The 27,570-nt window shown below is 38.9% G+C and overlaps 1 protein-coding gene across 1 annotated transcript in view; it reads right to left on the reverse strand.

Annotated features, from left to right (window-relative positions):
* The window catches only part of LOC140543577 (cadherin-20-like), a 48,340-nt gene that overhangs the window by 11,883 nt on the left and 8,887 nt on the right, over positions 1 to 27,570 (reverse strand). Inside the window, exon 2 of the mRNA XM_072666667.1 lies at positions 689 to 993. Within this exon, the coding sequence (XP_072522768.1) occupies positions 689 to 895 (207 nt within the window). The 5' untranslated portion in view covers positions 896 to 993. The remainder of the gene's footprint in view (positions 1 to 688; positions 994 to 27,570) is intronic.

Below are 27,570 nucleotides of genomic sequence, written 5' to 3' on the forward strand. Positions count from 1 at the left end.
AAGTTCTATTTCAATTTCATCAGTCTACTGGACTAGTTTCCATTAGTTTGCATTAGGCTTGTTTAGATATTCTTTGAAAGCTGAATATTGTGGCAAACTGTCTTAACAACAACTGAAAATGCTTTGCTATAGCTGTCTCCTGTTTTGTGGGCAATGGGTAAGAAGAGCCCATGGCTGCTGATTGTTGGGAAGACGTTTAAAGATTTTGAGTAGTATTTCTATATTTTTAAAATGTGGATCACCTGTTCTTTCACAATGGTGATTATGAAAAAAAACACAGCCTGAACAAGATGCTTAAGGTAAAAGTTGGTAAATGTTATCTGTGATCTCAAATATCTTGCATGGTGCTGTCAGTTTTTTGTTTTCTCAATTGCATGAACCCTGTAGCTTCTCTGTAGTGCAAATACATCTGGATGAATAGACCATCCGAAATGCTCTAGAACTCCTACTTATTTCTTTTTCACTTCATGCATTTTCTGAGATCAGTTAACTTTTTACTCACTTAACTATTTACAGCAACAGAAAAACTGACCAAACCTTTGCATGCCACTGTATCTGCTTATTCAGTCGAAAGCAATTTAGCTCAGCCCCATTTAAAATTAAGGTACAAGGAACCTTGAATCTTTCAGATTGGACTGGGACATCCCACTCATTGTTTGTTGTATAGTCTGTCTTGGGTCTTCCTTACCTTTCCAATGTAAAGAGGTTTCTGTTCTGTATACTCCTCAAGAACAAAGAACTGGTTCCAAACCCATCCTCTCTTCACTCTGCTCAGAGATTTTACTTTCAGACCGTCCTTCATTTTATCTTCCAGTAGGGCCTCTTTAAGGTTTAATGACATCAACACCATCATAATCATGGTAAAGTTCCTTCTGCTCAGTGACACACTGGCCATTGTAATGAAGAAATCACTCAGTGCAGTTGGTCAGTTTAGATGAAAGGAAGATCCAGAGAAATCCTCTTACTCTGCAGTCTCTAATTTCAGGTCTCACTCTGTTAAACACAAACATTATACTGTCATATATTGCTTCCTGTTTCTACAAACAAAAACATAAGTTTGCAGAATGATGGACACCGAGAAATTGTCAATAATCTTGAAATTCTAAATAAAACAGAAATGCAAAACAATCCAGAGTGTCAATTCAGGATCACTAAAATGTCCTGAAATAAACCTTGAATCATATCTTTCCAAGTAGCATTTAAGAGACATTTAGTTAAGTAATAGTTGAATTCCAGGTGAGCATCTACAATGGACTATCCAATTAAAGCGTTAGCTTTTCTGTTTTTAATAAGAAATTTCTTTTCTTATTCAGTCAAAGCATGTAACCAAATGACACAAAAATTGTACTGTAACTAAATTGTTTATATTGATACAAAAGGGTGATGCACTTTTTCCTCCTTGGTGAGACTGGTGGATGGATATTCTTACTTGGTTCAACTTCACAGCAACTCTTCATTTAATAATTTTTTCTTCATGCACGCAGCAAAGGCAGAAAGCTTTGTCACTTTTAACCTTTAGTCACGTTTGTTTTTTGTTCAAATCAGACAGATGCCATCTGTTAATTTTGGATTCAACAGACTGACAGAAGTCTTTTTTATGAAAAGACTATGTGTGTAGAGAGGGTGGGGGTTTAGGGGTGGGACCACCAATAGACTGCAAAGAGAGTGTGTGAAACAAAAATAGCAGAAAAAGAGCCTCCTGACTCTATTATTCTGTGTGAAGAGTGTGTGAGAGGGTGTCTCACACTCCATCACACTCTTAACCTTCACTTCATCTTTACTAAAGACACATAAGAGTCGGTCAAGAGCATGGGTGGTGACTTCGGTTCTTTTTGTCCAGTTTTTTCGTTGGTTCTAGGTCTTTGAGGCCCTCTTTCTGACTTGTCAAGAACGTTTTATGCTGAAGCTGCAAGGCTAATTTAACTAAGTAATAGAAGCTCATGTATTCCCCAGAAATACTGGTTTTCTACTGTTTTAGCTATGCTCCACACTTTTTTCCCCAGTTTCATAGATGTGTCACACAATGCCAGAAACCACATGAGCAAGTATTTGAGATTACTAAACAACCATACACAGATAGTAAAGAATGTGGAGATTTAGGCATGCGGTTTGTGTGTACAAACTTTACTGCTAAATTTTGTGTGGATATCAAATATGTCTAGGCTGGGTAAAAATGACAATTTTGGCTGAACAATCACTTTAGGTTTTAAGTAATCAGCAGCAGATTCCTCTCTTCCGCGTGTACATGCTGCCATTATGAAGGCAAAGGAGCTTCTTTTGACCATGAAAGGTCAAATCTAACCCCCCTGCATTCATCAGCATTTTGTCACAGCTAATAAGCTGACATGCCATATTATTGTGGAGGCTAAACATTCCAAACGCCTTTCAGTGCCTAATCTTATAGCTTTTCTTTCTGAAAGAGCAGCTGGTTCTTGTGGAACACCCACACAGGGATGATGGATTTGAAGGACAGAGAGACCAAATGAGTGAGATTTGCCTCATGGAGGACAAGAGTCCATTCTTATCACAAGGACGGTATTAATTAGAAAGCAAATGAGCTGAAAAAAGTTTAACTTTTAGACATGAAAAGTCATGCACACTCTTCTAGTACATATTTCATTAATGCAGAGCATATTTGTGTACTGTGTATATGAGTTAAACATGTATCTGAGTACTACAGTGGGGAGTTGAATGCTACAGAGTGTTGTCCTAGACTACAGAGTGTCAGCATAAGTCATACATTACTAATGCATTTCAATGACATTGTGTTTATCATTCTACAGAGTTCTAAAGAACATTTGAGTACTACTCAATTTAGTCTATTTTAGTACTATAGTGAGTATTTGTGCATGCTGGTGTGTACTTTGGCACCATTCTCCCACCCCGTTACTAAGCAAGATTTCCTAAAGACGCAGGCAGACTGAGAATGAGATCTACTAAACAATATGTTCCTTCAAGCTTCTTGCAGCAGCTGCAAGCTTGTTCACTCACCCCCCCCACACACACACATACACAGAGTAAACCAAAAAAAAAGTCAGTACAGTAATAGTCTATAGTGTATATATATATATATATATATATATATATATATATATATATATATATATATACACACACACAATGTAACATTATATAACAATGTATATTATCACAACTGTTAAAACTCAGGACTGAAAACTTGGCTCGATTTGGTTGCATTGTGGGTGGCTGAGTTGATAGTCTATGTGTGTGGTGTTGTATAGCATTATCCTGGGCTGATTTCACACCCAGCATGACCGTATCCTCCAATCTCTGTAGCCTAAATTGAGTTTTTTAAGGCTAGGGGCCATGGAGATATAGAGAGTGAATGACTGATTCAAACCCACACACATTGCTGTGTGTCATGGCTAATTTGTTAATCTCAATTGATTTTACATGGTGGCCAATATCACAACTGCACCATTTCATGTTGTTGACCTCTGTATAGTCCCAAAACCTTAACAGAGGTAAGGAGGAAGAAAGGGGGGAAATCTTTTCCTTTTCTCACAATTTCGCACACCATGTTTGGTGTCTGAAGTTTGCTCCGAGCATTATCATACACTATTATTTCTAAAAATGTTGTTAAACATGTAAATAAAATCAAGTTTTCAAGGTGGCTGCTAGTACTTGATTTTGCTATGCGTTGTCTGTTTGTTTTATAGATAACAGTATGCCATTCTGTGTCAGAGATATGTAAGCAATGAATGAAAAAAGGGTATAGAGAGATGTTTTAAATTTAATTTTGCCCAATAACTGTTAAAATTAGGATAAAGTTACCACTTAAACCCTTTAGAAAGTAAAGATATTTTTGTCTTTTCACTTGTGTATTATTCATAACTACAGTAATTGGGTCTTTATTCCATAAACTTGTAATGATATTGGTTAATATTTTCCTAGTGGCCCAGTCTCTTTAGGTTAATGAAGACATATGATGTATGAGTGACCAAGCAAATTTCACACTCCAGAAACCCCATCCACTTCCTTAGCTTTCATGACTAAAGCGCGGAGTCAAATTTGTATACACTGACCCGTATACACAAGCACAAGTAAATTTCATAATTCGAACCCTTACATTGTGTCATTTTTTTTTCTCAACTAGTCCATTATTGAGGTTTTGGTCTTACAGAAACAAGTTTATAATATAGATGTGTAGCTAAACACAATAGTAAGATCTATTTGTAAGTCATATTTCTGTACTGTTGACCATTTGTATATATAATAAATCATACAGTGTCAGAAACTACATAAGAGTTATCCTAATTGGTTTAGTTTTAGGTTTAATAAGCACAATGCCTTCATTACTGGTTAGCTACATTAGACTTTAGCTTAATTGCAAAACTAAAGAAACAACCTTCAGACACTAACCATGTCTAGACATATTTTAGAATGGCCATGCTTCACTAAGCAGTGCTAACTCCCCCTCTGTCTCAGCTCATTCCTTTAGCACTGTAACTGGCTCAAAACGGGGGTCTTGTCATTAGTGGGAAAATTTAATCGGCAATTCAAGCTGTGCACTGGTGCATAACTATCATGTCACAGTGCATGAGTGCCATCCACAGAAGTCTGTAATCATCAGTGTTGCAAAAATGTTTTATCTGTTTCTCTACAGCTACACAAGGCCTACGCCTAATGCTAACAATCACTGATAATCTGTCCTACAGCATATATTTACACGCCTGTTAATCTACATTGTGTATTCATGATGTTGTGCAAAAGACACAATGTGAATGTGTGTCATTATAGCTAAGCAGAGCATGTTGATACAAGAGAGACTGCAACGGCGTGTTTCATGGCTAGCTAAAGTAGTTTTAAAAATTTGTCTGATGGATAACTCCATCAGTTCTGTGTTCAGACAGTTCTGTGCTCTGGCCACAGCAAATTGCATTGGTACACTCTTTTTCTGGTCTCTAAACAAATACTTTTTTAAACGTACATTTTGAAGCCACAATCTTATTGTCAGTCAACCAAGTACTCAATCAAACATAACATATTTGTTATCTGATGTTTCCTTAGTTAGTCCTGGAACTATAAAGTATTGTACCTAATTAAAGCATTACACACTCATCTCAACCTATCATCCAGTTGTGGGTACACTTTGTGGCATACTGGTATCTATAAAAATATGCTGTACAAAAAAATTGTAAAACAGTAGCAGCCATCGTAAAGCCTGAATTTCTTCTGTTCTTTTATACATGTTTATGGACAAAAGAGAGAAATCACATTAACATGTATAATTTCTTTGTAAGTAACAGAACTTAATTTTTCATGAGACTATTCCTTCAAGACATTTACAAGACAATAATCTGCATATTGTTTTCCCTTGCTAAAATATTTAAATGTTTTAAAATAAGAAACTTCCTTACCCTTTTCTTTCTTTTTTTCCTTTCTTTCCCATGTGTAACTACAAGTCTTGTCTCTGTTTCCTTCAGAAGAGTGTTAGACTTCCTGTTTTAGTGCATCACTACACCCCAAACTGCTCACAGTTCAAACTGTCTATTCAAACGTAACCTAGTTATTGTCTAACAATCAGCATGAGCCAATGGAAATAAGGAGAATCCTAAAGGGGTGGAGAGAATGAGATGGAGAGGGAGCGAGGAAGGGGGGGGGGTGACTGGAGAAAAAGTGAGAGCAGGTAAAAAGAGGAAGAGAGAGAGTGTGTGAGAAATGAAAGAGAGAAAGAAAGGAGAATCTGTGGTCCAGGCCGTGTCACCATGGGAAAAGGAAAAGAGACAAAAAAGAGATGACAGACACAGAAGTAACAGAAGAAAAAGACAAAGCAAGAGAGACAAAGATGAGAGACCACAAAAACAGAGAGGGGAAGTTAGAGAAAGTAGGGAGAGAGTAAACAAAAAAAAGATGAAGACAAAAAGAGAGATGAAGAGAACGAGGGAAAGGAAAAAGATGAGAATAGGAAGAAGAGAAAAGGTGAGAGATGAGGAGAGACAGATAGCAAAAGAATTAAAGGGAAAATGTTAAAAAAGAGAATGAGAGATAAGAATGAAAAGGGAGTGACCTAGAGTGAGGTAGAATGAAAGAGAGGTAGAAGAGACAGAGAGAAAGATATTAAATTGAATTGAAAGGCTGCAACCACTGCTGCCAAAGCTACTTACTTCGTCTCCAGACATTTACAAGTGAATAAACACTTCAAAAGTATTCTGGTCTCAGTGTGTGAGTGTCTTGGTGGAGCATGAGTAAAGAAGTCAGTGGAGGGAAAATGGAAGAAAAGAAGTCATTTTGCTCATTTCTTTCTTGCTAAACCAAGTCCTCATGCATTTTAATGACCCTGTTAGAAGAGTGAGGGGATTTAAAATGGACAGATCTTACAGTTACATCAGATCACTGCATTAGCACAGACTCAGCAAAGCAATTAGTTTTCTAAAGCAGTGCATAGATTGGGGAAATGAGCTGCATGAGCAAATGCAGAGAATTTATCATAGCCTTACAGGGAACACATTTGATGCTACATAAAATGAATCCGTGGTCCAGTCCGTGTCACCATGGGCACTATGTGTGGTTATTCTTTTCATTAGCATATCACAGTATAAACTCCAGATCTATCTCACATATATAGTTTTCCCTAATACAGTGTATTAATCTACCCATAAATAACCCTTGTTTCACATCTAGTTCCTCATTGAGATTAAGGTAAGTGTTAGATAGGTGGTTTATATATCAGATTGAACCAATTAGTTCACACAATCTGTCTATCATTTATGTGACTAAATCAAATGCTTTGCTATTATTTTATTATGTGTGATGCTATTACCAGCATCTAGTGATGAATGAATGATTGATGTAAGTAAATGTTGACTGATTGACATTTTCCAGTCTTCAGCTGTCCAGTTTTGGTGAACTTGTACCCACTGTAGCCCCAGCTTTCTGTTTTTGGCTGACATAAGTGAAACACAATAGCTGTTGGACTTGTTGTATGCATTCTGAGAAGCTTTTCTGCTCACCACAACTGCACAGAGTGATTATTTGAGTTACCCTAGCCTTTCTGTCATCTCAAAGCAGTCTGGCCACTCCATTGATCTTGTCAACAAGCCATTTCCATTCCCAAAACCGCTGCTCACTAGATGTATTTCTCTACTACTCGATTCAGAGTATCCCATAGAGACTATTGTGCTAAAAATCCCATTCCCCCCACCATTCTGATGATTGATTTGAATGTCATCTGAAGCTAACATGATTGGGTGATTGGATAATTGCTTGAATGGGTAGGTGTATTTGTGTTTTAGAAGAAAGTAAACTAATCTCACCTAAAGAGACCAGACTCTGCTTTCCCCACTATTCACTACCTACTGCTGTTTCCCGTAACTAAAGTAACTTACTCCGGCCTGCCCTGCACAGTGTGAGGAGAGAGACACATACTGCTGAGAATGACATTCAGTTACAGTGCTTGGGAATAAATTACAAGAGTAGTGTTAAGAGAAAAGGCAGGGATATTGCATGTCTGTTAAATGATGTTTACTGTGGCTCTTTTCTAATTACTGATATTACATATACCCTTGTACATTGCACGATTACAGATTTTTAATGAGATTAAAGAGTGGAAGATGCAGAGAGGACAAAAAGGGTGATACAATTTGGGATAAGGGTACATTCGTCTTTTATACTTTTCTCTCGCTTGCTCACACTTTTTACTTCTCCCCCCTCCCTCTCTTCACTTCATTCTCCTCTTAGTAGCTCTTTAATCTTCCTGACAGACTAATTTACTTAGCTTCTGCAGCTTTCCCTAAAAATACAGATGAGGGTTTATTGTCCTTGGTCAAAACAGATGGTCAAAAGGTTTTTCTCTTCCATCAGCTCTGTGGCACCCACACACCCACCCACCACCCCCACAAAACCTCCCCAACAGCCCATTCCCTCCTTTCAATATGTTCTACTCCCATTTGGCAGGCCATTCTTTTCTGTTGGACCTTCTGAGTCTCTTTGTCTATTTGAGGGTCTGGCTGGTTAGTGCCCCCACTTACCTGTCACAGCATGCTTGGGTAAACACTCAGAAAAGCCACAGTGTCCCCTTTTTGTGTGGGAAAAGAGGTGTATATGTGATTTTGATGGCATTCTAGCCAAACGTACCGTGGCTTCCTGAGCAAAGTGCAGGAATTAATGAGCAAAAATGCTAACTAGCAGAACAAATGTGATGCCAACTAGCAGTAATGTGGCTTTACAAAAGTTTTTAGGAATGCTGAGGCCTCTTTGAGAGTATATGGGGTTAACATTAACATGTTCCCAGTGGAAGGCTACAAAAGAACCAGAGGTAGCGTAGAAATAGATTAGCTACAGTCAAAGCTGCTTAGAATACTCCACATCCAATCAGAAGGATATGGGTTTTAAAGGTACATAGTGATCATCAGTGTTCTTACTTTAACCTTCCTGTTAGTAGCTCATTAAAACAACAGATTCTAAACTGTCCCCAGTACTTTTACAAGTAGAACCTAGTTACAGCATTTACAAGTAGAACCTAATTATTGTGTGTAGGGTCTTCATGTCCTTTACATTTTTGCAATTTGTCTCACTTTTTGACATATATATACATATATTTGACAATATCATGTTAACAACAGTTACAGTTGACTGTATAGCAAAATAACTTTTCTAAGGATTAAAGTGTAAAGCCTGAATATTTTATATAAAAGCACCAGCCAATATGCCATTTTCCCTTTAGCAAATACTGTTTTACTTCTTGATTTATTCCATTTTGGCCAAACTTGAATTCTTCTTTTCTTTTATACAATTTGACAAATTCACTTGTCGATGTAATGAAGCACAAACATCGTAAAGTGAAATCCTTCTAAGGTTAATTTCTTCCCTTAATTGTTAATTGTCTTGTTCACTGATTCCTGTAAAAGTTAAAAAGCTGAGTAGTTGGTAGTGCAGTAGACAGGAATACCAGGGCAAGTAGAACACTGTAATGACTCACTGGGCATACAGCATTTGGGCATTTACCAAAGCTGTTCTGACACATTCAAGTCTATTCAATCTTTAAGTTAACAACAACACAATTGTCATAATTGGAAACTGTCTGCTATCCTTTCCAAAGTGTCATAAATGTCAAGATAAATAAACAAATAGAAAAAGCATTTTTTATGTTAGATAGATGTTGCACCATTCCACTCTGCCTGGAAGAACAGCCTTATAGAGTATAAAATGACACTCACTAAACTGTGCTCAGCACAACTGGCCTTGCTTGTCGAAAATAACTAAACAATTCCTAAAGTACTTTTTATTATGATTTCTTACTTAAAAATAAATTAAAAATATTAGGAAACAAAGCCAACACTTATCAACTTGAACCTATCTGTCATATGGCTGATATGGAGCGAAGGTTTAGTTGCAGAGGAAAGACTGGAAGCTTTTTACACACTCCCACAGCTAGAATTAGAGAAAATGATCTCCCCAGTAAATTGTACAACCTGCACACTTGATGCAATTCCTTCAAAACCGCTACAAGAAATACTTCCAGTTATGATCTCTTTTTAAAAAAATCTCTTAACAGTAGTAAACTCATTCCTTAGCCTGGGACATGTACCCAAAGTTAGCAGTTAATAAACCTTTGATCACAAAACCAAATATTGATCCTAGCATACTCTCTAATTATATACCCATTTCTAACCTACCTCATACCTGCATAAGAACAACATATGGAATAAAAATCCACAAATTACAATAAATTAGCTTCCAGCCTCTGATCAAGGATGTGTATACTTGTTAGTACTGCAATAAATCACACTGTCCTCCTATAATGATTAGAGAACAAAGTTGGAATCACAAAAACAGACATATTTTGGTTTAATTCTTCTTTAACTGAACATAAAGAATACTTTGTGAATATACTTTGTGAATCCAATTAGAATCAATTCTATTTCTTTACCTTCTCTGAGTAAATGACTGCCCACCTGTCCAGCCTGACACCAATGTAAGACTGACCACTGGGCTCCCCTGATACCCTTGTCATCTGCCTGCCACCTACATTGAAGTTTACATGGTGTCATGGTGTGTATAGCCAGACCTAAAGGAATGAACACTCGCAGAGATGGAGATCAAAGCAAGACAGTTTATAAACCAAACCAAACACCAAACAAAGGGATAAGAAACGTGAAGTGCAGCAACGTTGGCAAAACCATGAACAGAACCAAAATGTGACAAACAAAATGGCGAACAAACCTGGGACTGGGAGGAGCAGGGAGCTGAACGAGAGTGAAACTAGGGGGAGAACTAAAGGGCAGACACAAAACCAAGGACAGAGCTGTGCTCTGTGTACAAAAGGTGTGTGTACCAGCCGCTAGACCAAAAGGCAAGGCCGACCTAACCTGGCTTTGCAGCTTACTGCCTTGAACGTGGGTCGCCTTGGAACCCAAGGGACACATGGACTCTAACCATTTGCTACTATTATTATTACCACCACCATTAACCATCGTAACTTGTAGTTACTAATAATATTAGTTATATTATATTATGATCATATTAGCACACATAAGCAGAAGAACATATGGTGGTACTGTGACTTTTTATAAATATTTATAGTTTTGTCTGGAGAAAGATAGGTCCTCCTTGTGAGAAGTTTCTTCCTTCCACTCTGAGGGAGTTTTTCCCTTTGGCTTGCTCACCGGGGCTGTTTGTTTTATTGATCTCTATTACTGGATTTTGCACCAGTTGTAAAAAGCACTAAAACTGAACACTTTTAGAATTACATTTCTGAGAAGTTCAATCAAGCTGATTTATTCATGCTTTCATCTTTAGCTGATACTGTATCATCAACAAAAATATTTGTAATGTGCTTTTTACAACTGGCCTTATCACAAAGCAGCTTTACAGAATCAGTAATCAGTAAGAGGACAAGAGATCAACAAGACATAACCTAAGTTTCCCAAGCGAGCAAGCCAAGGGGGTTAGTGGCAAGTAAAAACTTAGAGCTGGAGGAAGAAACCTTGGAAGGACCCACCCCTCCACTGGTCAGAACTATTTATCAATGATTGATAAAAGTCACCGTACCACCGCATAAGATATATTATACTGCTCAGGTGTGCAAAATAATCATATAATAAAGGTTAGAGTGCTGGGCTATTAATAACAGGGTTGTGGGTTCGATTCCCAGGCTCGGCAAGCTGCCACTGTTGGGCCCTTAAGCAATGCCCTTTACCCTCTCTGCTCCCCAGGCGCTGGAGTTGATTGCCCACCGCTCTGGTTGTGTGTGTACTCACTGCCCCTAGTTCACTAGTGTGTGCGTGTGTGTTCACTACCACAGATGGGTTAAATGCGGAGGACACATTTCGCTGTACATAGTACAGTGACAAATATGTGCACCTTTACCATTAAAATCATAATAGAAAGGACCAAAAACTGTTTGTTTTTGTATTGATTTTAAAATTATTTTCTTAGTTTATAAAGCACTACATGGTCTTGCACCAGACTACCTCACTGTAATGCTTACCTCACTGAAATGCTGTATGAACCAGGAAGGTCCCTCAGATTCTCCAGATCTTCTCTTTTATCTATATATCTGTATATCTCATATCAACAACAAACTGTCTCATTTAAAATAATTAAACTTAAAATGGTGAGTTTTGAATGCAACAGCTTCTCGTGCAGTGTACCTGTGCCTGGCTTCAAATGCATCTTTTTTTTTTACTAAATATGGCCAATTTCTACTAGAGTTCAGTAAAGCACAGCCAAACTTGCATGCAATCTCTGTCACATTGACTGGACTTTATGATTGTTTAAATGATATATGTGATAAATGAGATATGATGTAACTTTGCTGAAGTTAGCAGAACAATGCTTGCGACAACTGTGCAAACACTGCATAACCTGCAAATTTGTGTACAGTCCGGTATAATTGCTTTACTGTGACAGTCCACATTCTTCTTTTACCTTCGGAGAGGGCTCTGTATCTTACAGTGTGTCCAGAAATACATTCTACATCCTACATAGAGTGTGTCCTTCAAAATTGGCTTAAATCATGAATTACACTTCCTGACTGTAGGGGGAGCTCAGGAGCAATAAATAACAATTCTCCACAATGCTGGTATCTACATAATTACTTTATTTACATTTCAGCTTATTCTTTTTTCGTGTACTCACCCAGGTTCATTCAGGAGCATATTGTAAAGACTGTTTATAGACATTTTATCATATCATTTTTTTTCAGACATTGTAGACATTGCACAGAATGCAAAACAACAACATGTTTTGGCTTAAAGAGGTTTCACACAGACCTTGTTTGGTCTGGATCACAGGACCAAAATTTGGTCAGACCAAAACAGCTGAACTTCCAGATCAAGTGAACCATTGTTTGAATGCCATGCAGTGTGAAAAGCTTTTTTGGGTGGGCCAGACTTATTAGACTAATTACAGGTTATCATCACCCATCAGATTACTGAAAGCAGGTTATCATCATCCATCAAATAATAGGAATAAAACAGATAGCAAATTAGTTATATCTGTAAACAATAGTATATATATATATATATATATATATATATATATATATATATATATATATATATATAGTCATGCCCGAAAGTATTCATACCCCTGTCAAAGTTTGACTTAAATTTACTTTTATTTAACCAGAAATTATATTTTTGCCTGGAAATGACACAGGCATCTCCCAGGAGATAACACGATGATGTACAAGAGGCATCATTGTGGGAAAATTTTTTTTTCAGCTTTTATACACATTTGAACAAAAAGTGGCATGTCCAAAATTATTCATACCCTTCTCAATAATTAATAGAAAAGCCTTTATTGGCTATTACAGCAATCAAACGCTTCCTGTAATTGCTGACCAGCTTTTTGCATGTCTCCACTGGTATTTTTGCCCATTCATCTTTAGTGATGAGCTCCAACTCTTTGAGGTTCGAGGGTCTCCTTGCCATCACCCTGATCTTTAGCTCCCTCCACAGATTCTCAATTGGATTCAAGTCAGGACTCTGGCTGGGCCACTGCAAAACATTAATGTTTTTGTCTGCTAACCATTTCTTCACCACTTTGGCTGTGTGTTTTGGGTCGTTGTCGTGCTGAAATGTCCACCGGTTCCCAAGGCCAAGTTTCTCTGCAGACTGCCTGATATTGTTGTTGAGAATCTTGATGTATTGCTCTTTTTTCATGGTGCCATTTACTGCGATCAAGTTCCCTGGTCCATTGGCAGAAAAACACCCCCAAAACATTAGGTTCCCACCACCATGTTTGACAGTGGGGATGGTGTTCTTAGGGTTGAAGGCTTCTCCTTTTTTACGCCAAATGGTGCACACATCATTGTGGCCAAACAATTCAATTTTTGTTTCATCTGACCATAAAACAGAACACCAGAAGTCTTCTTCTTTGTCCAGATGAGCATTTGCAAAGGTCAAGCGGGCTTTTGTGTGCCTTTTCTGGAGAAGTGGTGTCCTCCTTGGCCTGCGTCTGTGGAACCCAGCAGTGTGCAGTGTCCGTTGAACTGTCTGCCTTGAGATGTCGCCACCAGCAGAGTCCAGATTCACCAGGATGGCCTTGGTGGTGATCCTTGGATTTTTCTTCACCTCTCTCACTATTCTCCTGGCCAGCACAGGTGTCACTTTTGGCTTCCGACCACATCTTCTGAGATTTTCCACAGTGCGGAACTTCTTGTATTTTTTAATAATACTTTGCACTGTAGCCACTGGAACTTGAAAACATTTTGATATGGCTTTATAGCCCTTTCCTGACTTGTGAGCGGCCACAATGCACAGCCGCAGGTCCTTTGTGAGCTTTCTTAGCCATGACTGTCCACAAACCAACTGCAGAGAGCTGCTGTTTTTCTCCTGTTGAGTTGATTAAAACAGCTGTTCCCAATGAATCAGGGTAATTAGGATGCTTTAAAACAGCTTGGACTATTTGGAATGGTATAGAACTTTGGATTTTCCCATATACTGTGACAGTTTTCAAAGGGTATGAATAATTTTGGACATGCCACTTTTTGTTCAAATGTGTATAAAAGCTGAGAAATACTTTTTCCCACAATGATGCCTCTTGTACATCATCGTGTTATCTCCTGGGAGATGCCTGTGTCGTTTCAAGGCAAAAATATAACTTCTGGTTAAATAAAAGTAAATTTAAGTCAAACTTTGCAAGGGGTATGAATACTTTCGGGCATGACTGTATATATATATATATATATATATATATATATATATATATATATATATATATATAGTTGCACAATTGGCATGTTTATTTGGCAAATTCAAACTGGTCTTGACTGCTGCTTTCAGAGTTGGCGCCACTGATAGTAATGCTATAATATTAGCAGTAGTTGCATAAAGATATGAATCTGTGATAACAACAGGACATAGGTATGTCATGCAAAATCACAAGATCTAAAGTATGCCCATGCCAAAGCCTGCTAAAATCACCAACAATATAAATATCAATAAAAGGACAGTGTACAAGCAAATATAGTAAGTCATGGATAAAAAATTAACTTTTGGTTAAATTGGTAAAGTAGTGATTGTATGAGAAGAACTGCACCGGATGGCTAGACATGAACATGAAACAAAAGACAAAAAAAGATACAGAATATAGAAAGGAGTAAGAGAAAGAGCGAAAGAATTAACATATGGAGGGAGACCTTAGACTGAATAATTAATACATACATTACAACCCTCCTTTAAAGGTGACCTAGAACAAAAAAGTGTATTTATGTTGGCATACTTGAATAATGGAAGTTTGGTACATGGAATTGACATACATCAAAAACTGCATCCTTCAAAAGAAAAACTTATTTACATACAACTGATCTGCAACTGCACTGAATACCCCAAAACTGTCATGTAACACTCTTGACTCAATTATATTTCTACGCAACGCCTTGGGAAGGAAGAACATAGGCCAACCATCTATAATGTCTTCCAGTAGCTGACCCCGACGGGGTCGAGCGCTGATAAGACAGCAACAAGGAATAAAAAAGGAATACAAAAATGGTTGTTGCATTTCTGACCAGGCTAGGCACATTGTAAATGATGAAATGTCATAATATTGTCAACAGACATTAACATTTCCAAGATGTAACTGTCTTGATAGCCAAACCATCTTGTCTAGATCTATGCTACTTTCATCATTTATGCTTTTTGCTTTTTTATGTCATTTTAGATCATATACATATATGATTCCTGATCATGCAACCTTGACGAGAAAGGTGAAATCAGAATTCATGTGTTTTTTTTACACTGTGCATGCTTCAGTATTCATTCTTGCTCTAATAATAAACAGATGAGAGTGTTTGAATCGGCATGTACCTCTCTGACATGAGTGAACACATTTTGAAACAAAATCTGAAGTTTCTTGGATCAGAAAATTTCTTGTTCTGACTTTTTGTGAGATAGCTCCTGGAAACCTTCTGCACAATTCTAAGGCAAATTTCTGTACAATGCAGCAAATCAGTCTTAATGACGTTGTGTATATTTTCAAAATTATAATTATGACAATTTCCCCTTTAAGGGGCATTATAAGTATTACTGCATACAATAATTATTGATAAAAACACTGTCATACAGAATTACATTTTCCACCAATGTGCAGCTAATTAGAAAAGTCATCCATATGAATAGAATATTCTACAGAATGCAGCTACCCTATTAGTATTGTATATATAGCTCAGGTTGAATGTTCAGCAATTGAAAGGAATTTTGAAGTTTTATGGTAAAGTACTTGAATAAGTAAAAAAAAAATGATCTAGTTAAAGAGTAGGACGTGTATGAAACTTCAACGGTGCTTTGTTTCTGTTATTAATTTATCAGAAACAGTTCAGGATTGCTTTTCTTGTATGGAGAATTGGTTGGCATTTAAAAATAATTAATGGACTTAATAATAAAAAACTTATAATAATGTGGATGGTTGACACATGCTTGTAAAAAAAACTTAGATATTCACTGGCAACACCATGATGGGTTGCAAAACTACTCAAATCACTCCTGCTGTTAGTTGGTTACCAATGGCCATTTTTAATTTAGACACTAGGCAAATTCACAAATGAATTTTGTTTCAGAATAGATTTTGTATATCATCTTTTTTTGCACGTAATGTGCTTTTTTGTTTTGAGTATGTGGAGATGTTCAATTTAGGATTGTTTTGCATCAAATTTAATGCACAAATTTAACACTGTGCTCACCAACCCCTCCTTGCTCCTTGCTATAACTGCTGTATTACCAAAAGCCTTCTTCAAACTCACCCAGGCTTGGTAAAGTGAAGGTCTCAGAACTGCCCTCCTGCCAGTCCACAGCAGCTGCAGAAATTAACATTGATGAAAAAGCTGTTTGTGCCCCATCTGGTGAATGGATCATCATCTCTCTGATCGCTGAAGGAAGTGTACACTGCATCTCAGTTCTCATTTTTTTCCCCATAAGTCTCAGAGATTTCTTACCAGTTTGCTGTCATAAGAACTGTGCTGCCCGCTGTGACCACACTGAGTCTATCCTTTTCTCTGAGTTGTGGAAAATAGGCTCCTCCTACATCAGGTTACAGCTTCTATGTGTCTTTCGTGTACAGTTTTAAGCCATCTTGAATGCCTTACAGTGGTCTTCAATCCTGCTCCTGGAGATCTACCTTCTAACAGATTTTAGCTCCAACCTTAATCAACCCAACCAGATAAATCTAATCTTAATCTTACTGCCTTCAGAAATCCTTGATTAGCTAGATTAGATTAGGTGTGTTGGATTTGGGTTGGAGGTAAACCTGCAGTCTGAAAGCCCTGGGAGTTGAAGTCCACTGGGGTTTATAAGGAACATTTGAGAACCCAGCCCTACAACCGCAGATGTCCTCAAAAGGGCAGGCTCTGTTACTTCAGATTATCATGAGAGAACAGTCTCTCAGAAGAAAGCTGAATTGCTACAACCCTGCTTGTCTATACGATCATCCCCACCTTCATAAGGGGGCAAATAAAGGACTGCAGCTGGGTTCCACACAGACCAAAAAAAGTCCACTGGCCTCCTTTGAACCAGCACTGTCTTTCAGTTATGTTTAACAATGTCTTCCAAGAATTTTGAGCTTGACTTGTGAAAAGCTGTGCTGGTTTAGGCATGTCAATTACAATTACATGTGGTAGCTGAATAGCACTAACCAATCAAAGACAACTTTCCATTCTCCACAAGAGCCTGAAAAGCTGATTACATATGTTTCCCCATCATGATTGGACAAACGCTAAATGGATACAAAGTAAAAGGAAAAAAACATTACTTAAAAGTCTCAGAGTGCAGATTTAAAGAAACAACATATAGTCCAAAAGAACAGAAATACAGGTTTACAGTAAGACTACCCCTCACTAGGCCCCCACATTGACTACAGAGTGTACAGGCTTCCCCAGCCTACAACAAAAAAACACATTATTCCAGTCTTCATAGTGGTCAAGATCAGTGCATTAGAAAATAGGTTCAGCAGAAGACAACATGGGTAAAAACATTTTGTGACAACAGTGAAGGGGGTTGTTCATATGTCCATATGTGTCCATATGTCCATATGTATCCATATGTAAGTGGTCATATTTCACTTACGTAAGTGGACGTAAGTTTTTTCAGAAATATTTTTTCCTAATGGGGCCTAATGTTTAAAGTAGTCACAAACGAGTACATGATCCTTTTGAGGAATTACAACAACAAACTACTACATCAGTCAACTGCGGCTGTGGAACCATATATCATGTTGAAAAGTTTGGCTGGACTTTAAAGTTCAGAACCAAAGTCAAAATAGTGCCAAAAATATTTTTTGTAGAACTAAAAGATTCAATATTCCTCTTTAAACATCTTATCGTAAAGTACCACTTTTGCAAAACTGAAATCACCACTTGTGCATGTTTTTTTAATAAGATGAAATAATTGTATTAAAAATCATCCAAATGTAAAATACAGCCATTACAACTGTTTTTTTTAAACTACACTATATGTACAATGTTATTTGACACCCCTTCTATTAAATCAATTAAACTGCTTTAAGTTGTACTCATGGCTGACACAGATGTAAAAATGCACACAGACAGTGTGTCCAGTCCCTGTACAGAAGTACTGCCAATAGAATAGGACTCTCTGGAGCAGATGAACATTAACATGCTGGCATCTTGTCTAAAGCCAGGTGTGGGTTAGAGGGGTGTAAAGCACATGTTTGCCATGTTAATGTTTATGTTCTATAATGATCAAATAGCTGAACTAAGAAGTAGATGACTGTTAAGTTAAACCAAGACTGCTACACGGGCTGAGAAAGACATTAAATGGCTAGTTATGGAAAGCTTTACAGTTTGTTTACATGTTCAGGATATACAAAATAATTATATTATCTGATAAAAATAGTTACCACTAATCACTAATTATGTTCCTCTTGTGATTCCACACAAAAAAGAAAACATATTGCAGAAGTACTAATGATGCACTTAATATGCTCGGAAAGCAATTCTGTACAGCAATAATTTGTCATTATAGGAAACTAAATGTTATTTTAACCATGACCAGTTCAGATTTTTAATATTTATTGCATTTAATTCAACCAATTATATAATCTGACTAAACATCTATTTTACAACAATACCCAGGCCACATATACATTACAAAAACTAGAACAAAATAAACATTGAGAATGTGGACAATCTAGAGGTATGGTGGGGGTTCTAGAATGCTGTAAAAATAGTACATTTACATTTACATTTATGGCATTTAGCAGACGCTCTTATCCAGAGCGACTTACAAAGTGCCTTGCTATTTACCCAAGAAAAGCCTTAGCTAGTTAGAATAGACTAATAATACAAAAGATACCACCAAGCTTAGACATTACTAAGCACAAGACAATAAGGCGACCATAGAACTATTCGTCCAAGTACTCTCTGAAGAGGTGGGTCTTCAGTCTGTGTTTGAAGACAGCGAGCGACTCGGCCGTTCGGACACCCAGGGGCAGCTCGTTCCACCACTTTGGTGCCAGGACAGAAAAAAGCCTGGACGTTTGTCTTCCGCTGATTTTGAGGGATGGCGGGTCGAGCCGAGCCGTACTTGAAGCTCGAAGGGCTCTTGGTGCGGATCGGGTTTTGACCATTGCCATCAGATACGGAGGGGCTGGTCTGTTCTTGGCTTTGTAGGCCAGCGTCAGGGTTTTAAATCTGATGCGGGCAGCTACAGGAAGCCAGTGGAGAGAACGCAGCAGTGGAGTGACATGGCTAAATTTTGGGACATTGAAGACGACCCGTGCCGCTGCATTCTGGATGAGTTGCAGGGGCCTGATGGTGCGCAGAAGGAGACCAGCCAGAAGAGAGTTGCAGTAGTCAAGTCTGGAAGTGACAAGAGACTGAACAAGCACCTGGGTGGCCTCTCTAGGGAGGAAGGGTCGAATTCTCCGGATGTTGTACAGAAGAAATCTGCAGGACCGAGTTACGTTTGCAACATGACTTGAGAACGATAACTGATCATCCATCACTACACCAAGGCTTCGGGCTTCAGTAGAGGGAGTGACCAGTGAGTTCTCAAAGGTGATGGCAAGATCGTTTCTTGGTCCAGCAGTTCCCGGGATGTACAGCAGCTCCGTCTTGCTGGGTTTGAGTTTGAGGTGGTGAGCCGCCATCCAAGACGAGACGTCGGTGAGGCATGCTGAGATACGGGCAGAAACCTGTGTGTCGGACGGTGGGAAAGAGAGCATGAGTTGAGTGTCATCGGCGTAACAGTGGTAAGAGAATCCATGGGAGGATATCACTTTACCAAGAGAGTGAGTGTACAGTGAGAAAAGAAGAGGACCAAGAACTGAGCCTTGTGGAATGCCAGTGGAGAGACTACAAGGAGCGGACGTGTCGCCCTGCCACGTTACCTGGTATGAGCGTCCCTGCAGGTATGATGCAAACCATTGCCATGCAGAGCCGGTAATTCCAAGACCGGCAAGGATAGACAGGAGGATCTTGTGGTCCACTGTGTCAAAAGCTGCAGAGAGGTCAAGAAGGATCAGAACCGAGGACAGTCTGGCAGCTTTAGCTGCATGTAACTGCAATGAGAGCAGTTTCAGTAGAGTGTGCAGCTTTGAAGCCAGACTGGTTAGGGTCCTGAAGATTGTTCAGAGTGAGAAAGAGAGACAGTTGGTTGTAGACGGAACGTTCAAGAATCTTTGAGAGGAAAGAGAGAAGAGAGATAGGTCTGTAGTTGCCGATGTCCAAGCTGTCTAGAGTTGGTTTCTTTAGGATGGGCACGACTCTGGCAGACTTGAAGGCCGATGGTACCTGACCTGACGACAAAGAGCTGTTTATGATAGAAAAGATGAAGGGAAGGAGGTTTGGAGCGATTGTTTGGAACAGAGGGGATGGAACAGGGTCTAGTGGACAGGTGGTAGGATTATTGGAGGTGAGAAGATGTAGGAGGTCATCTGTGGAAAGAGGAGAGAAGCAGGTCAGAGAAGAGGGAGGAGGAGGGCAGTGCCTAGAGAGCGGGGTAGAGGCGGGGGGGAAGATCGGCGGATCTTGTCAACCTTTTCTTCAAAGAAGGAGACAAAATCATCTGCAGACAGGGTAGTGGGAGGTGGGGGAGTAGGAGGGTTGAGGAGAGAGGAGAAGATGGTGAATAGTTTGCGTGGGTCAGATGCAGAGGATTCCAATTTCCCCCTGTAGTAAGATGCTTTAGCGGCAGCAACTTCCGTTCTAAACCTGGAGAGAAGAGACTGATAGGAGTGGAGGTCGGAGTCGTGTTGTGACTTCCGCCACTTCCTTTCAGCCAGTCTTAGCTCTCTACGGTTGTTGCGGAGAACATCTGACAGCCACGGGGAAGGTGGGGAAGAATTTGCTGACCTAGGGGAGAAAGGGCAGAGAAGGTCGACAGAGGTTGAGATAGAAGAGAGGAGAGTGTCTGTAGCAGTTTCAAGTGGGAGAGAGGAGAAAGATTCAAGATGGGGAAGAGTGGTCAGGACAGTAGAGGCAAGAGCTGAGGGGGAAACAGAGCGAAGATTGCGGTGAAGAGTGGAAGAACTTGCAGAAGTAGTGGTTGAAGGAGCAGAGAGGGGGAGTGAGAAGGAGAGAAAGTGGTGATCAGAGAAGTCCAAAGGAGTCACAGCCACATCCAGAGCAGGGACAGGTCTGCTGAAGATCAGGTCCAGAGTGTTCCCTGCTCTGTGAGTTGGTGCAGACTGGTTGAACACGAGATCAAAAGAGGATAGGATTGGGAGAAGGCATGAAGACTGGAGTTTCTCTGATGGAAGGTTGAAGTCGCAGAGTAGAATAAGTGGGGCGTCAACAGGGAGTCCACTCAAGAGAACATCCAGTTCATCAACGAAACTGCCCAAAGGACCAGGAGGACGATAGAGAACAATGATGAGAAGTCTAGTGGGAGAAGAGACAGTAACAGCATGGTATTCAAAAGAGGAAATGTCAAGATTAGAAAAAGAGAGCGGGGTGAAGCGCCACAGAGGAGAGAGAAGTAAACCGGTGCCGCCGCCCCTGCCAGTCCTTCGTGGAGAGTGGGAAAAGGCAAAGGCAGACGACAAGGCAGCTGGAGTTGCAGAGTTGTCCGGGGTGATCCACGTCTCAGTCAGTGCCAGGAAGTTTAGAGACCGAGCAGAAGCAAAAGCTGAGATGAAATCTGCCTTCTGCATAGTAGATGGTTCAATGCAACAGACTATTTAAAATGCAAGTGCCCAAACTCTATAATATTGTTCACATCTACCGGTAAATAAGCACAAGCATGAGCACACACAAACACAAAGGTAAACACAGGGAGATTAAGATTAACTGTAACTCTACAGGCCATTGTGATTGTCACAAAGGTTCCGATTGGAAAATGCACTTACAGTGGGTAAAAAAAGTATTTAGTCAGTCACCAATTATGCAAGTTCTCCCACTTAAAAAGATGAGAGAGGCCTGTAATTGACATCATAGGTAGACCTCAACTATGAGAGACAAAAGGAGAAAAAAATGTCAGAAAATCACATTGTTTTTTAAAGAATTTATTTGCAAACAATGGTGGAAAATAAGTATTTGGTCAATAACAAAAGTTCATCTCAATACTTTGTTATATATCCTTTGTTGGCAATGACAGAGGTCAAACATTTTCTGTAAGTCTTCACAAGGTTGGCACACACCGTTGCTGGTATGTTGGCCCATTCCTCCATGCAGATCTCCTCTAGAGCAGTGATGTTTTGGGGCTGTCGGCGGGCAACACAGACTTTTTCTATGGGGTTGAGATCTGGAGACTAGCTAGGCCACTCCAGGACCTTGAAATGCTTCTTACGAAGCCACTCCTTTGTTGCCCTGGCTTGGGATCATTGTCATGCTGAAAGACCCAGACACATTTCATCTTCAATACCCTTGCTGATGGAAGGAGGTTTGCACTCAAAATCTCACAATACATGGCCCTCTTTGATGTACACGGACCAGTCGTCCTAGTCCCTTTGCAGAGAAACAGCCCCAAAGCATGATGTTGCCACCCCCATGCTTCACAGTTGGTATGGTGTTCTTTGGATGCAACTCAGCATTCACTCTCCTCCAAACACAACGAGTTGTGTTTGTACCAAACAGTTCTACTTTGGTTTCATCTGACCCTAAGACATTCTCCCAATACTCTTCCGGAACATCCAAATGCTCTCTAGCAAACTTCAGACGCACCCGGATATGTACTGGCTTAAGCAGGGGAACACGTCTGGCACTGCAAGATCTGAGTCCCTGGCAGCGTAGTGTGTTACTGATGGTAGCCTTTGTAACGTTGGTCCCAGCTTTCTGCAGGTCACTCACTAGGTCCCCTGGTGTGGTTCTGGGATTTTTGCTCACCGTTCTTGTGATCATTTTGACCCCATGGGCTGAGATCTAGCATGGAGCCCCTGATTGAGGGAGATTAGCAGTGGTCTTGTAGGTCTCCCATTTTCTGATTATTGCTCCCACAGTAGATTTCTTCACACCAAGCTGCTTGCCTATTGCAGATTCAGTCTTCCCAGCCTGGTGCAGGTCTACAATTTTGTTTTTGGTGTCCTTCGACAGCTCTTTGGTCTTCACCCTAGTGGAGTTTGGCGTGTGACTGTTTGAGGTTGTGGGCAGGTGTCTTTTATACTGTTAACGAGTTCAAACAGGTGCCATTAATACAGGTAATGAGTGGAGGACAGAGAAGCCTCTTAAAGAAGTCGTTACAGGTCTGTGGCAGCCAGAAATCTTGCTTGTTTGTAGGTGACCAAATACTTATTTTCCACCATTATTTGCAAATAAATTCTTTAAAACTCAGACAAAGTGATTTTCAGAATTTTTTTCTCATTTTGTCTCTCATAGTTGAGGTCTACCTATGATGTCAATTACAGGCCTTTCTCATTTTTTAAGTGGGAGAACTTGCACAATTGGTGACTGACTAAATACTTTTTTTCCCCACTGTATCATGGGGAAAACGTGTGTATTTATTTATTATAGTATTATTATTGTTAATTTAAATTAAATTTATGCCTGTCTTATGTCTGTTATACATCCTATGTGTCACATTAATGCATTGGCTGGCTACCAAAGTCACTCAATCATTAGTCACCAGCCCTTTAAGTCATGTATTGCTGCTAACTAAGCTAATGCTTCCAGTATGGAAGCATGCCCAAGTGCTCAGAATTATAGGTAAATAATGATGGGATTCTGGGTATAAAAACAAGAAATAGTGTGCAAACACATGCAGCTAAGCCACCACAACTCAAAGTAGTTCCATTTAGATGCATTTTGACACTCCTGTCTTTATGCTCAAAATATTCTGTTCTAAATGATACGTCAAGTTAGATTCATTAAACCTAAAATTCTTCTCATCAAAAATATATGAATGCAGAATGACTCTTTGCTTGCAAGCCTGATCCTTTTAACAATGTGGCATATTTCCCAAACCTTTTCCAAATCATTGGTTGGAATGAACAATAGTATGTTTAAAACCATAACTTTAGTATTCAGATACACAGCAACAAGAAAGAAAAAATCCACACTAGCCTCCTCAAATCCACCTACGAGAAATTAGCAGTATTCATCCCTGTTACTGAAGTGGTATTCTCAGAACCGATCTCAGGGCAGGTTTTAATGGCTCTTAGGTTTGAATAATTTTAATTATTCTGTGTACTCTCTTCTAAAACCCAAACTCCAGTCTTTGGAACCAGCTAACTTAACAGTGTGAATATGCAAATCTCACAATGAATCCACAGCCATTTTTAGTATATAGGTACATGTTTTGTTTCAATTGATTAGTTTAACTGATTTCACTAATTTAACACTTATTCACTGCACATGTGTATGTCATGACTGTTCTTCATTTTCTTGTTATTACTGTGATTGCAGTAGACAGTCACACAATTCTTAAGTTTTATTATTTTCATAGTATTATTATTAGTGTGACTGAGGTAAGGTTGAGTATTCAGTATTTAATTTATTATTTAATTTTTATTATTTATTTTTTTAAGATGCTACTCCTTCTACAGTTTGAGATAGCAACTTCAACTCACCATAGCAAATGCCTTGCAAAAGGTTGGCAATTACATTGGATACTAAAACAGCAGCCTCAGAACACCTTAACAACTACCCACATACACTTTGACACGCCAGCTTAAACTTTGTCCACTAACTTTGCCTTTTTAGTTCTTACTGTAGTTTAACGAATAAAAGGTTAACATTGACACCAAATTGTCTGTTGTACATCTGGTGTGTTATGTCAGTGTAATGTATTGTGATGTTTGTATCGCAGTTATTGAGAGAATGTGAGTCAAAAAAGTATTTTTTTAAGGATTTTTTTATTTTAACTCCCTGCTTCCTAGAGGTTAAATGAGTACAAATCCGAATAATCTGAATAAAAATATAAATAGTTAGAGAGAGAAATAAAGAAAACTGAAAATGGGCAAAAAATAAAATGGATTTAACAAGACCTTGCATGTAAAAAGCTAGAAAATGAATTTTCTACAAGATTATTTTCCCATGAAAATCTGTCACCCTTTTGTCAATCTTCCTTAAATGGAGAACATTTAAAACTGACAACATGACCTAGACTGTCCTAGTAAGTTCAAGACACAAGAGCAGACAGCAAGATACAGTCTCCAACAATCCTAAAATGTGATCACTGGATCTACAGGTAGCTTTTGCCACAGGTTATGTCAATGTACAGTATTAAGAATCAGATAGAAACCAAACAAGTCTGACCTATTGCTTTCAAAAAATTTGTTAGGACATGATTAAAGTTTGCCAGAGAACAGATCGACAAAGACCAGGACATCTGGAACAATGTTCTTTGCACAGATAAATCCAAACTTTTTGTCCAAATTGAATTATTTGGGCATAGTACCAAAAGACATGTTTGGGCAAGCATTTGAGCACAAGAACATCATACCAACAGTGAAGCGTAGAGATGCAAATGTCATGGTTTTAGGCTGAAGCAAGGACTGACAAGCTATCAATGATAGAAACCACTATAAATTATTTATTGTATCAGAAGCTGCTTAAAAAAAAATTGAGACCATCTGTTCAAAAACTGAAGATAAAGTGGAGGTGGACCATGTAACGTGACAATGACCCAAATATTTTAGTCAATCCAATACTAAATATACTAGATATTAAGGCATTGGGTGTCCTAACTTTGCTCTCAAAAGAAATATGACATTTTTGTTAAATATATTATTTACAAAAACAAATGTACAATGTTTTTGTAAAAGTGATGCAGTATTAAAATGTAACTATATCACCTTTACCTATATTGTTTAAAGAACTAAATACTCAATAGGGTGTCACAGCCCTACCCAGTTCTGTTTCATGTTTTTCTTTTTTCCTGGTTGCGTTTCGTGTTTTCCGTGCTCCTAGCAGTGTGGAGCTGGAACAAGGTACAGTGTGCCCTGAAACTCCTGCAACTTGTTTTGTTTTTGTTTAAAAACATTTTTCCTAAATTATAATGAACGTGTGGTCTCTCATTTATGATGCCCCGCTGTGAGCCGTGTGAGTGTAACATATGGGGGCTTGTGCATTTGTTTTGGTACAGTTGGGTTTAGCCATTAATTCAGATATGTTTGACTGATGTTGGATTAGATATTACTAGTCTTCATAGGTGCAGGGTTTTGCTGGTTTCGGTGAGAAAACTTGTAACCCTGTGATAGGTACATTCTTTTTGTTTAGTTAGTAGTTTTGATTAGGGTTAAGTAATAGATATTAATTATTAATTTCATAGACAGGCTCTGGGTTTGATGGCAGTCAGTTGTGTTACTAAATTATTTTTTAAGGATTAGCCTACTTATGGTAATGTCTTTACGTACGCAACTGTTGGAATTATAGATGCCCTTGAGGAATTAAAATAAAAAACATGTTGCCCCAAAGTGGTGGGGCAAGGACAGGTATGTCCCTTACGTGCTAAAGTACATGCCATTGGCTGTTATCCTCCTCCTACAATTAATCAACCCTTTCAGTTGCAGGTAGATGCTAGTCAAGTAGGGTCTGCAGCAGTGCTTCTACAGAAACATGAAGGGATGGATCATGAGCTATTCAATAATTAAGAAGGAAGCACTGGCACTAGTTGAGCTCTACGGCACTTTGATGTGTATGTGGGTGGTGGCGCACTTCCAGTTGTTCACTCAGGCCATAACCCTCTTACTTATTTACCCTCTCTTCAAAGCCACAGTCGACATCTTATAAGTTGGGCTTTATTTTGGCAGCCTTATAACCTGCATACATGGGCTGTTGATAACGTAATGATGGACGCCTGATATCGGGCCCTTGAGGAAGTTGGGTGAATGTTCCCTTATTTTCTCCTTGCCGTATTACCAATCTGTACAATGTGTTGGAGTATCTGAGCCAAAAGTAGAACTCTGTAGACATTATCAAGGTAGCCATACATGCCCATTCCATAACAGTGCTTCCATCATGTTAGTCAGAGGCGGAATGTTTTGAATCATAAATCCTTCCTTTCCTTCGCCATACTTTTAGTTTATCTTGGTTTAGATGTTTTTGATTTGTTAAGAATGTTTTGTTCTTAAGTATTACCAGTGGTTTGCATTTTAAAGTAAACCTTCTGTATTTAAATTAGTGGTGTAACAGATCACAAAATGCACGGATGCTAGTGGATCATGTTTTTTGAGACAGTGTGTAGTCATGCTCAATGTTTTACAAGGTTTACAAACTGTAATGTTTTTACCCACATGCTCTGTTTACATGACACACAGCTGCTCAGTGCATGGCTGCAAATCAATTATTTGAATGCTCTCCTCATTTATAATGACTTATTTAGAGATTTCGTCTTTTACACTCATATAACTCTACTTTCCTATCACACACCAGAGTGATGTCGCAGCTGATGTGGCCATGTTGCGTTATGGCCCCTTAACAGTTTTGTCCACACGTTCTTTGTCTTCAGCTCTGCATCCAGACTGAGGCAAAATATTACTGTAAAATGTAACAGTGACCGAAAACTGTATTCCACACTGATATTGTTTAACTTTGTATTTAATCTGTGGTTCACATGCATTCCTATTTAGGTCAATTTAGGTCATTATATACAATGATGTCAACCACTGATCGACTATTAAATTAGTTGCCAACTAATTTGATCAGCGAATTTAGTCAACTAAGTTGATTAGTCATTGCACCCCTCGTTAGCGCTGACAGTAAAAGACAGATGT

This window comes from Salminus brasiliensis, chromosome 22 (assembly GCF_030463535.1).
Source record: "Salminus brasiliensis chromosome 22, fSalBra1.hap2, whole genome shotgun sequence".
NCBI classification, from domain to species: Eukaryota; Metazoa; Chordata; class Actinopteri; order Characiformes; family Bryconidae; genus Salminus; species Salminus brasiliensis.